This window comes from Podarcis erhardii, assembly GCF_964252035.2.
Source record: "Podarcis erhardii genome assembly, chromosome: 18".
Classification (NCBI taxonomy): Eukaryota; Metazoa; Chordata; class Lepidosauria; order Squamata; family Lacertidae; genus Podarcis; species Podarcis erhardii.
In genome coordinates this window covers 3,811,585-3,824,167 of record NC_138516.1, presented here as the reverse complement: position 1 = coordinate 3,824,167, position 12,583 = coordinate 3,811,585, and the positions used below count along the sequence as shown (strand labels likewise).

General features: G+C 46.6%; 1 protein-coding gene across 3 annotated transcripts in view; it reads right to left on the bottom strand.

Annotated features, from left to right (window-relative positions):
• The window catches only part of KDM4B (lysine demethylase 4B), a 186,542-nt gene that overhangs the window by 37,339 nt on the left and 136,620 nt on the right, over positions 1-12,583 (bottom strand). For 2 of the 3 annotated variants that reach the window (XM_081846063.1, XM_081846064.1), the window contains exons 11-12: positions 9,499-9,995; positions 1,906-2,026 (exon numbers count right to left, since the gene is read on the bottom strand). In XM_081846063.1, the coding sequence (XP_081702189.1) occupies positions 1,906-2,026; positions 9,499-9,995 (618 nt within the window). Of the gene's footprint in view, positions 1-1,905; positions 2,027-5,776; positions 6,367-9,498; positions 9,996-12,583 lie in introns of those variants that run through there. The other variant, XM_081846065.1, reaches the window with a different exon arrangement.

Sequence of the window (12,583 nt, the reverse complement as noted above, 5' to 3'; positions counted from 1 at the left end):
GTCTTCACTGTAGGGGGGGGGGACGACATTTTGTTTCGAAGAAGACTTGAACCATCAGTCTGGACATAGGATAACAGTGGCACAGCAATGCCCATTTCTATAGTCATAGGGAAGGGGGACCTCTGGCTCCCTGTGTGTGTCCATGTATGCACAACTGTGTGTCTGATCATGTGCTAAGAGGCATTTGTGCTTCACCCTGCCTGCTACTGGAATGTGCCACATCCCAGTGTCAGGAGCTACAAAGTTGTTCCTTTCTGATGCCCAAATTCTAAAAAGAAAGCCACTGGCCTGTATTGGCAGATAAAACTCCTGAAATGCTATGGCACCTGGAGGATTAACAGATTCCTTATGGCATGTGAGGTTTTGAAAGATACAGATGACTTGGTTGGATATTATGATTTACTATTGCTAATTAAATTGGTTAGTCAATTTTTCTTGTCCAAGGCAACTCAAAGCAACTTACGAGCAATCAACCAAACAAACTAGAAACAAATCCACATAGATACATTAAAATCAATGGGGTATGGGAAATTAATAAATCTCACCCACTCTAAAAGGCCACAGGTAGTTAAGAGGCAAGATTATAGAGGAATTATAGAAGAACATTTCTGCCTGGCAACTAAATACATATAATATGGTGGTTACCAGGTGAGACTCCCTGTGGAAAGCATTCCACAAACAGGGAGCCACCACTGAAAAGGCCCATTCTTGTGCTACCACCCTCCAAACCTCTGGTGGAGGATTGTAGGGTCCATCTTGGTGCATATGGGGAAGAGGTGGTCCTTGAGGAATTGTTTCCTCAGTCAGCAAGCAGCCAACCAGACAGGCGAGGGAAAAATTGAGAGTGTCAGAATGGTGTAGTGGTTAAGAGTACTGGACTAGGACCCGGAAGACAAGGGTTCAAATCCCCACTAGGCCATGAAGCTCACTGGGTGTGACCTTGGGCCAGTCACAACTCTCAGCCTAACCTACCTCACAGGGTTGTAGTGGGGAAGGGGAGAAGCATATACATCACCTTGGAGAAAAAGATGGGATAGAAATTGTGGGATGGGATGATTGTGGAGTGGGCAGTGGGGTCCGGAGGGAGCACACCTCCCCACCAGCAGGCAGCCACAGGCTGCCTGCACGCGTGACCTTGGGGTCTGGGGCACACACACCCCAGACAAGCCACAGCTGTCTGAACATTGTTCCCTCTGTCTAACCTTTTGCGGTCTCAGCAGTCTGCGGTGTCCTGTCTGTAACCTTTGTCCCTGAGACCTTTTGTCTCCTTCGTCATACACTGTGCAAGGGGAAAATGACGCGGTGGAAACAGGTGCCAAAATAACTTTGTACCACCCCACGATCTCGGGACCGGAAGATGTGTAAAGGTCACAGCCCAAAATGTATCTGCCTGGTTTGCATATTTGTCTCAATAAAAGGAGGCTCCACAAGGCTGGCCGGCAGCTTGCTTGCAGCCCACCTGTGCGCAGCTCACCTGCTTTATCAACTCCTGCCTCATGTCCTTCACTTCAGAAATGAATGAATGAATGAATGAAAATATCATTTTGGTGGCCTTAAAGAGATGTACAGATGAACACTTAATAAAGAACAACCAATATGTCCTTCCTCACTCAACAGGTTTGTATGCACAAGGTCTCAAGTTCAATCCCGGGCACCTGCAGTTAAGAGGTTGCAGGTCAAGTGAAAGACCTTTGGGCTGCTGCCATATCCTGAAGGTTTGGATACCCAGGTGGGGATCCACTGGCTGACAGGAACAATACTATAACTATCTGTAGAGATCGAGAGGCAGGTGAAGACACCCACACCCACCCCTACCTCCACCTACCTGGGAATATTTCCACCAGGAAAGATGGGGAGGGTTGGACAGCATAGCTGGAAGGTGCTTGGAAGAACCTGTATACTTACCCTCATCACTTGAAGCTTCCTGTTTCACCACAGAAAGGGGGGAGCGTGTGGGTGGCTTGCCCAGTGGGTGGCGGCGACTTTTCTTAATCTCCATCTTCAGTTTAGAGAAAGTGGAAGTTGTCTGGCGGGGGGAACAATGACAAAACAACACAACCGTATTATTTCAATATATGTCAGCTAACTCAGGATGATGGAAGCAAGGCGCATGTTACAGTGAAAAGCTTCAAGGCAGGTCATCGCTACCCTTTGCCCTGTGGGGATACCAGGTCAGTAAAGTCCTGCGAGTTGGGGGGGGGGGAGAGCATAGTCAGAACTGTGCGTCCCCTTATGCTACTAAAGCCCAAATTCCACAACAGAGCAATGTAAACTCTGAAAGTGAACGCAGTGTTTAGCAATTTTGCTTAACCCAGCCTGCTTCTGCCATGAATGAGGATTATGGAAGTACAGAAGTCACTGAAAGGACTCTGCTGCATTGTACATACGCTTTCAAGGCTTTCTCCATCACCACAAGGGCTAGAATCCTCAATCAAATCAAAGCAGAAGCCCTCAAGACCCTGAATTCTACAGCAAATCCCTCCCCTTGCACAGGATTGCAAGAGCATGTAACACATGTACCTTTGAGAAGGGTTACGGTTATTTTCTATATGGATACTCCAGCGTGAAAGTTCTGAAGACCTTTTTAATGACATTAGAGACAGCATTTGGGCAATGAAAACAGCTAATGGGGGGGGGTTGAAAATTTTTCTTTTCTAAAAGAGGCTTTTAAAAGCAGGACTGGATAAGTATGTGACAGAGGCACTCTATTCAAAGAGCTACTAAAGAGAGGGCTTTCTCAATAGTGACACTCCACTTGTGAAATAAGCTCGTCTGGCACAAGTCTTGTAGTCTTTTCATCCCCAGATGAAAATCTTTCTATTAAAACCAGGTTTTTTAGAACACTTGTGGTTTTTATAATCTGGGTGTTTCGGTTTAACAAGTCACATTTTATTGCAAAGGTTTTTTTTAAAAAATGGGCAATATCATCAAATTAAACCATACTCAGTTATGACTAACACAAGATATCACCCATTTTGTGTTGATTTTAAGACAGTGTTTTATTTTAACTTTCGCCAACCTTCTAGAGACAGGGAAGGGATTGCACGCAGGCAAGGGTTGCATCCATGCCATAGATCTGAAGCACTCTTGTGCCACTTTAACAGTCATAGCTTCATTGGTCCACCAAACTAAGTGTTGTCTATAAGCTGACTGGTAGCAGCTCCCTGGGTTTTCAGATGGGAGTCCCATTCCTATCTGGAGATGCTGGGGACAAAATCTGAGTCCTCAGTCTGCCAGATCTGAGCTATGGTCCTTTCTCCCAAGATAAGGTATGAGTCCAGTCATCCTGGTTCTTTAAAAAAAAAGAGGGTCGATTTAAAAAGGAACTCAGATCAAGGCGGGCAGCCCTAGATCAAGGCAGACCGGGGGGCAGCCTTGCTCAGTATTGACAGTGATAACTCAGGGTTCCTGACAGGGGTCTTTTCCAGATTTACAGTGGTGCCTCGCAAGACAAAATTAATTCGTTCCGCGAGTCTCTTCGTCTTGCGGTTTTTTCGTCTTGCGAAGCACCCCTATTAGCAGCTTAGAAAAAGGGGGGAAAGGGGGGGAAATCGCAAGACTCGCAAGACGTTTTTGTCTTGCGAAGCAAGCCCATAGGGAAATTCGTCTTGCGAAGCACCTCGAAAAACGGAAAACCCTTTCGTCTAGCGAGTTTTTCGTCTTGCGAGGCATTCGTCTTGCGGGGCACCACTGTACCAGGTGATGCCAGCAATTGGGTCTGAGGACTTTGGCATACAAAACAGTTGTTCTACACTGGGCAGCCACAGCCCTCCCTCTAATGAATGGTCCAGATGGTGAACACTTCACAGTGCTGGTTGACAAGGAGGTCTGCTAATGTTGCAAGATACACATTCAGACTCTTGGGCTGCATTCTGGAGAACATGGTGGCTCATGGGCGTCCAGGAGCTGACCATCTCCACTCCCGTGAGAGCGTAGCCTGCGTCTGCTCAGGAAGGCTGGATTAAACGATGCACAGAGCTGGGAGAACCATAACTGAACAGTTCTTACTGACGTAAGCTTTTCATTTACCAGGCAGACTTCATGTCCCCAGTGGAGGCACCGGCTTGTTTCTCCTTCCTCATGCGTTGTGTTCAAACTCCTAGTAGCTTTCATAGCAAAACCAATGAATACACACAATTGTCACACCTACCTGCTGGCATATATGCACACACACACACACCCATCCATCTGAATTTTAAAGCCCACAAAGCCAATTATGCTAGAAACGCTCTGTCAGAGAAAGGGTTGCCTAGCGATGGTGACTCAGTATAGGCACTCAAAGGAAATTCAGCGTGTTTCAGTAATTCTCAGTTCTGCAGTGGAGAAGAGTCAGGGCCCTTTTCTTCATCTACATTCTTTGTGCACCACTGAGGGGGCTTTTCATTTTTATCCAGAAATCAATTTCCTTTTTTAAAAAAAACGTGTCAGGGACTGTGCTAAGGTAAGGTTCGTGGAATGCTGACTTATACAGTGCCAGAGAAGGGCCTACCAATCACAACTTTTTATGCCAAAACAAAACTCAGAGGTAATCTATCTAGAATTCATTGTGCTATTCTTATTCTCAATGCCAATATCCATGGGTGAGTGGAAAGGAGAAAATATACACTTTTACGACCCGGACTGAGGATTTGTTCCATGGGACAAAGACCCGTGGAAAGTAATGGCTCAGTCGGTTGTGTCTTTTAGTTTCCTCAGTGTGTGCGTGCGCCTGTGTGTGCCTCCACACGCCTACAAAGGTTCAGCCACATGAGCAGTCTGAAGCAATACAGCTCAGACACAACTGTGCTGCTCTTATGTCTTGGCTAGGGAGAAAAACCAAACACCTTTGTTCTCTGCTTCTGAGAATTGGGACAGTGTATGAAGGGGAACTGCAGGAGGGGGTTCAGTATTTGCTGCTCTGGGTTCGGGGGGGGGGACGACTCACTACAAACTAAGACAGCCCTGCAGTTATTTCCTAGTTACACATTTTTATAAAAACTCTTCACCACTTGGCAGCAAAGAGGAAGAGCTCTTCTGGAATACACCTCTCGTTCTACCTTTTTGGGGACAATACCCTGAAGTAACGACGTCTGTCAGCAAGGAGTTCCCAAGTAGTTCAGCCACATGTTGTTTCTCTGTGGGACTGCAAGCTCTATGCTCCCCTGAGATGGCAGCCCTGCTCTTGGCTGGGGGGGGGGGGACTTATTCTATGACAGCTGACACTTTTTCAGCCTGCTTCCACTATCACCCCCAAAATATAATTGCAGCCTTCAAAGTGTATTTCGTTCAAGGCCCAAACTTCCCCCTCACCCCCCCCTATTCTGCTCCTAGCTATCTCCAGCTTCTTATAACACTACTAATGCAATCTTCTTCTCCTCCTCCTCCTCCTCCTCCTCCTCCTCCTCCTCCTCCTCCTCCTCCTCCTCCTTCTTCTTCTTCTTCTTCTTCTTCTTCTTCTTCTTCTTCTTCTTCTTCTTCTTGGAGTACAATTTTAAGGAAATCCTGTGACACCAGCATGCGCAAAAAGTGGAAAGCTGCATGGGCCAATAAGGGACAGAAACTCTGACAGTAAAAAATGCCCATCTTTAAAGAGCAATGGGGTATTTATGCCAGGGAAAACCGTATGTTCACAGGCCCTCCTGCCACATCGGAAGCGCTGCCCTCCATCACCACCTGGGGCTCCCAAGCATAGGTTCCATTTGTTTCTAATGCTCAGCCAGATGGTCTTACATCAAACAGACACGGAATACCAGCCTAAAAACTCAAAGGGGGACAAAAGAGACCACAAGGAAAGAAAGAAAATGAAAACAGCAACACCACCATTTATTGCCAGGCTACAAGCCACAGGCACTTCACAGCCAGACAGTGTAAAACATTGCACCTGCTCCGCCCATGCGCTGGCCAGCAGCACAAACACGGGCAAACAAGAGTTCTGCTTTGGCATCAGGCACTTAACACGTTGCAGCACAGTCTGATTTCTTGGAAGCATCTGGCGCAGCCAGCCATGGAGAACTCCCATGAAGAGCCAAGTGCATTCCAGCGCCACTCAGGACTGGGCAGAGGCACCCAGAGGCGGCCCCGTTAAGCCCAAAGGATCTTGTTGATTTTCAACCGGATTTTTCTCCAGTCAGCCGCCACTATGTCCGAGTACTGCTTGTACAAAAGGTGCCTCAAGCGGGCAACCACGTTGTGTGGCAGAGCACGCTTCCCTCTGCCCCCGCGATAGCTAACAGTGCTTCGCCACCTCCGCAGCTCATCCGGGGGGACCATACGGGTGAACAAAGCTGCAGCGTATCTCGCTGGCTTGCCGCTAACTCGCTTGAACAACTCCCGCCTCTCCCTTCTAGGGATCCTCCACAAGGTGATATCATCCGAGCGTAGGACTGCCTGCAACAGGTGAAGGTGCGTTACTTACACTGGAATGTGCAATGGCCACCTCCCCACATTAGAAAAAAATAATAATACATCCTGAACCACTCAGTTTACACTGCACCACACTCATCTGGGCAACCCTGTTCACATTCCAGGGGCTGAGGGAGGAATGCAGCGTTCAAAAGGGCACACAATTCAACACAGACAAACAATTCGACAGAGAAACAGACAACACACAACAAGAGGACCCCAAATTTCTTGGGCTTTGGAGATCTGCCTGATTTACTTCAAGTTTATCTCACTTCAACAACGGTACAGTGATTCTTTGCTTATAAGCACAAATTCTTCCCTATCAATGGCTCCCTTATTAAGGTCACTCCTCTTGGGCCCTGAGGAAATATTATACTCAAGGAACAACATGATATAAAGTATATAACATTAACATAAATGACAGTGTCATTAAGCAAATCTCTCTGCTTGGAGAGAAATGTGGGGTGGGTGAGGCAGGGGTGGTAGTCATGTGAAGAGCCAGTGTGGAGTAGTGGTTAGCGTACTGGACTTAGACCTGGGATTCTAGTCCCCTCTCAAGTTGTGAAGCTCTGTGGGTGACTCTGGGCCAGTCACTGTCTCTTAGCCTAACCTACCTCACAGGGCTGCTGTGAGGATAAAATGGGAGAGGAAGAACCATGTATGCCACCTTGAGCTCCTTGGAAGAAAAGATGCAATATACATGTAATAAAATAAATAAAAAGTTTGCAGGCCAACTGAGTGAGCCACTTAAAGGCTTAAGAAGAAGGTGATATCACCGGCCAAACACAACAGGTCAAAGACAGAGTCAGATGAGAAGCACACAGAAAGAAGAGTCTGCCCAGTGAGCTGATGGGGCTTTGTCTCAACAAGAAGCCATTTCAAACTCCTATAAGCCTGACAAGATCACACTGCACTTTCAGATGAACTGTCTGAAGCCACCAATTCCAATACCGCATTCTGAGATATCACTGGGGGAATTCCCACTTGGCAAGAGTCAAACTCTAGGTCAAACCTCTACTCAATGCCTGCCCAATTTAAAAGGAATTCCAAAAACACAAGACTTACAAAGCCACTAGGTGATTTACAGAAGGGTAGACAGATTGACTAAGTATACAAAACCCCAAACTCCTTTTAAAGTGAGGGCACTGAACATTAAAATCTGATGAACTTGATTCAAAGCACACTGTTTCAAAATTGGCATAATTCCTCTCCGGGTAACACACAAACCATGAGAAAATGCTACAACAGGGCAGTTCTGTCAGGACACTGCAGACTACAAGCCCACAAGGTGCCCTTTTTGTCCTCTCACTATGTGCAAATGCACACAGACCACATGTGTGGCTGAAAAAATAGATACAGCAAATTTCCTATTTGCCATCATTTAATTTCTAAGCATCAAGTCCCTCCCCTCAGTCCAACTTTTTGAACTGTGTGTGTAAATTATCTGGCTGAGGCAGGGAGCATTCCTTTTGCTGGAGCACAGGATAGCAAAAAAACCAACAAAACAAAAAACAACAACAGAAGGGATGTGATGTGCTCAAGAGCTAAGAACAGTGCTAAGCAAGCCTTGCAAGCAAGCCCAAAAATGTTTGTACTAGCTTGCCAATACCTAGATGGCCTGAAAGAATGAGGGTCAACTAAGCTTCCCTGCCTTCTCACTTGGGGGGTGATTCTTAGTCCTCACAGTTGAGGTTATTTCATGTTTGGATTCATCTGAGGGGGAAAGCAGCATTAATGTCTCTGAGAAATAATCAGGTGTTTGGGGATGGGCGAGCACTAAGCCATTCCTGTCATCATCTTCCCAGCCCGGCAAGCTAAGCACATGGTGTTCACAAACAATCCAAGCATCAACAGATTATCAATGCTGCATCTTCAATCAGAAGACTAAGTTATGATCCAAAAAGGCAATCTCATCAGAGAACCCATGTTGTTCCAGTGACAAGGAGGTCTGGCTTCTCCCTGGGCTCAGGTCTGTTATGCACTGAACTGTGTAGACCCAAGCACTCTGTTCCCCACCAGTGAAATGGAACCAATAGTGACCTATCTTGCAGAGATGCAAAGGAGGTGTTGGATTTGCATTTGTCTTTAAAAAGAAAAAGAAAAAAAAAGAATGCTATAAGGCAGCGGAAGATTTTGCCAAAAACATTTATCTTGGCCGGATTTGTTTGGGAAGAGCAGCCTTGTGCACCAGGCAACAGAAGTCTCATCATCCTGGATGTGGGGGATTGGAGCGGGGAAAAAGAGAGATATTGAAGCCTGGACTTGGGACTCTGCTCACACCAGCACAGGTCTACAAGCTGATTACACACAGGACACACAACCAATCCACAGCAGGCACAACTGCACAATTAGCTTCCACAGTGCACTGGCAGTGATAGCAGCATGGATTACCAAGCACTGCATCAATCCTCTTTTGTTAAAAAAAGGAGTGCTTTATGGAAGGATGGGTCTGTCCGGCAGTTCTGTGAATGCAACCTGAGTGCTAGCCCAGGCGATACTGGTAGCAGCATGTCAACACTCTGAATCCCTTCATGTCATCCCTACTAGGGACTGACAGTTCAACCAATATTGGCTAAACCTATTCTACATCTCTCTGGGCAGGGAAGACAGCGTGACATGAGCAGAGAAGGAGGCAGAAGGAAGAACAAGGACACACCAGGAAGAAAGGAAACCAGCCCCCTGAAACATCCTATAAACAGACTAGAAGCCCACAGCACTGTCACTCATAGAACTTCCTTATCGGTCAACCAGGTTCTTACAGGAAACCAGAGTCAACGTTAAACAGTGGAGGCCACTGTGTTTGAAAATAGTGGCTGCCCAAAAGATTTCAGGGGCTCTGAAATGTAAGCCTTTCACTGTGCGTCATCAGAGGCAGGCTGTCCAGCGTGGACATGGAACACGGCATATAGGGAAATTGAGGAGTTTATGGTGCAGCGGCCTCTATGCAACTTTTCAAGGATTGGCTTGGAATTGTGGTGGCTGCTTCTGCTTCCTTGTCCACTATGTTTGGAGGTGCAAGGAATTTCAAATGAGGACCTAGGGAAACTTGCTATACCCTGACCTGGCTGCTTAACCACGAGACGTTCATTACGTAGACCCCACCACACTCAACACTACCTGCAATTTACTAGGCTCAGCAGGCACATCTGCGTTTTCTCCCTCGCCGCTCTCATCTTTCACCCCAAGATCCAAGGGGGCCACCTGCTCTTGTGTGACGAACCTCTCAAGAACGTCTTGGGACGAGGCATGCTTCTTTTCTGAAGATGTCTTTTTGGGCCGTGGAACCACAAAGAGCATTGGGATAATGCGGCGTGGCTTCAACCCTTCCTCCTCACCAGGAGCTTCGGGGGGCAGGGCATCGAGGGCAGGCATTGGGGGGATGCTTTCTTCCACTGATGCAGACTTGGGGGACTGGGCTTCAGGCCCCCCCTTCTCCGAACGGACCTGATGCTGCCCCTCCCGCTGCTTCAGCAAAGGTGGCTGTGGGAGTAACAGTGGAGGCAGAAGTTGCTGCAGTGGGCGCTGAGGTGGCTGGGGCAAGGGGTGGGGGTGCTGCTGCTTCTTCTTCCTTTCTCCTTTTACTTTTGGGATTCGGGTCTTTGGCTTGCATTCACCTGTTTTGACAAAAGAAGACGATCAGTTCCAACAAGGCTACTGCCAAACTCACAACAACAAAGCCTCACATTAAATTCTTCCTTTCACCCCATAACTGTAATTATTAGCTGCCCTTCACTAGCAGCTCCCATGCCAGGTTACGGTGATTTAGAATTCATAATTTAAAACATTTACAAGAAGTTCCAGTCACAGGAACACGTACACATTTCAGGAGTCAAAGACCAGGGTGTAGCATTTGCCCAAATCTGTACATTTAAATCATCAGACACACCTCTGCAGTGAAGGAATCCTACAACATAGGGACTACCACAGAGAATTCCCTCTTCCAGGCCACTTTCACCTGAACTTCTGAGGGCAGCAAAACTACCCAAATGGACTTCTGCTGATCTTAACACCCAAGAAAGTCTGTACAGAAGGATCCCTGCCTCAGATTCACAATTCATTATCATCAACATTCCCTAACCAGTATTTAATCTTAAATACTCAGCTTTAAGACCTAGACCCATGTCACCTAGCCTTAAGGGCTAAAAAATCAGCATGCTGCTGGTGCTTAATTGGAAAATTGATAATAATTTTGCACAACAATTGATTTCAGGGTGGATTACAACCTCACTAAAGCATATCAGCAATACAGCACCCATTAAATCTACCAAAAATTAAAATCAACCACCTCTGTGGCAAACACCGGGGATGGAATTCTATGCCACACCAAGAAGATTTGTTCCACCAGTGCAAGCATTTCTGCTTGGCAGACAGAACAATATCTCCTTTCCCAGTGTGCTGTTCTGGGGGTTTTCCCAAGTTGCCCAAGCAGATTTGGGGAGATTTGGGTGGGGGAAACTTAGCTGAACCTGGCCCAGGAAGTCTTAACCTGGCATCTAAATGAAAAACAGGGCAGAATTCGTCACATCTCTCTGGGGCTGAAGTTCCACAAATACAACACCAGTCAAAACTGCCTTTAAAAATGCTGAGATTCTCCAGATTTTATATAACACACCAAATCACCCTCTTTCCCGAAGTCTCTGATGGTGCAGGGAGACAAAGCAGAGCTTCTGCTAAAACTCTTAATTCCATCTCTGTGCTACCAACACCCTCCTTGTGTAGAAGAATACATTCCTCACCTGTTCCCAAGACGGGTGACATTCAGTGAAGTCATGTGAAGACGTGCTTCCAGTACAAATGATTCAAGAACACAGGCAGGTTTTAAACGAAAGCCTGCAATGACTTTCATCTCCTCTCTCAGTGTGAAGAGAACAGGAGTTAATGTGAATTAAGGGAAGGCACAAACTGAAGTAACCGTTAATGCAAACACGGCCTAAGTGAGTGATGAGAAAGTAGAATGCTCATTGTCAGGCCAGAGAGAATGAAGAATGAACAAAGCCTCAGAAGTGACCAAGAAGAAGTTATAAAACTCAACATAGTCCATCTTTTATTTTTATTTTTTTTAAAAACATTAACCTCTGTGGTTTCCAGATTGCTGGGGTTCAGTTTCTATGTGGTTTCCAGATTGCTGGGGTTCAGTTTCTTCTACTACTCTAAAAAAAGATCTAAGAACAGGCAAGAGCTCCTTTTGTGGCAAAAGATGAGTCTTGGCTCCCCAATGCCTTCAAGCCCAGCAGTCAGACACTCGGTTTAAGTTCATTCCATACACATAAGCCCTGCCATTACACGCTGGGCAGTCAACAAAACTTGGGAAATGAGGCATTGAACAGAGACCCCTAAATCACTTCTCTGCCAAACAGCTTCTCCTGCAAGGTCTCCGAAAGCAGCGGCAGCAACGTAGGACATGAATCAAGGCAGGCATTGAACTGGGGTCTATCACAAAATGCCAGTGATGCATTTTTTCTTTTTCTCCCAATCCTCTCTTCTCATCTCTTGGGCCCAGTGCCCCCACCCTGCTCAGAAGCCACCACCATCCATTTTATCTCCCCACTGTCAACTCACGAGTGCACTTTTGAGATCGCACGCACACTCACTAGGCAGATAGATGCCTCAGTATTTTCCCATCTAGACAGAGGGCCACCCATAAAACAAAAGAGAACTCCCTACCCCCGACTGCCACTTTGTTTTCCGAGTATTCCAGTACACATGCACCCCCAAATTGAAATTTCTGCCAGCCTTCCAGTGGGTCATGATGGCAGCTGCCTTTATTGCATTTGTAGTGAATTAATGGAACTTTATTCCCCCTCCCCCAGTAGCTTCATGAATAAAGTTATCAAGTCCATTCAAGGGACAGTAAATAATAGATGTTCCACTGAGAAAGCGCCAACCCCTTCAGCACACACACACACGAACGCGAACGCGCGCGCGCACACACACAATTTGATTCTTGAGAGATTGTTTTTCACCTACAAGATGTCTGGACAACTATAAAAGGTCACTCTCCTTTACGAATAGGGTACTCAAAGGGGAGTGAGATGGAAGGCAAAGAGAAATGGGGAACTGTAACCACGATCAGGAAGATTTAACAGCTCGCCTCCCAATCTTGAGATGCTGACATTAAAGCCCAGCAAAGGCTACAGGCCAGGGCTTAACACATTGCAAAGCCCGGGGAGCGGGATCAGCTAAGCCAAAGCACAGCATGGGG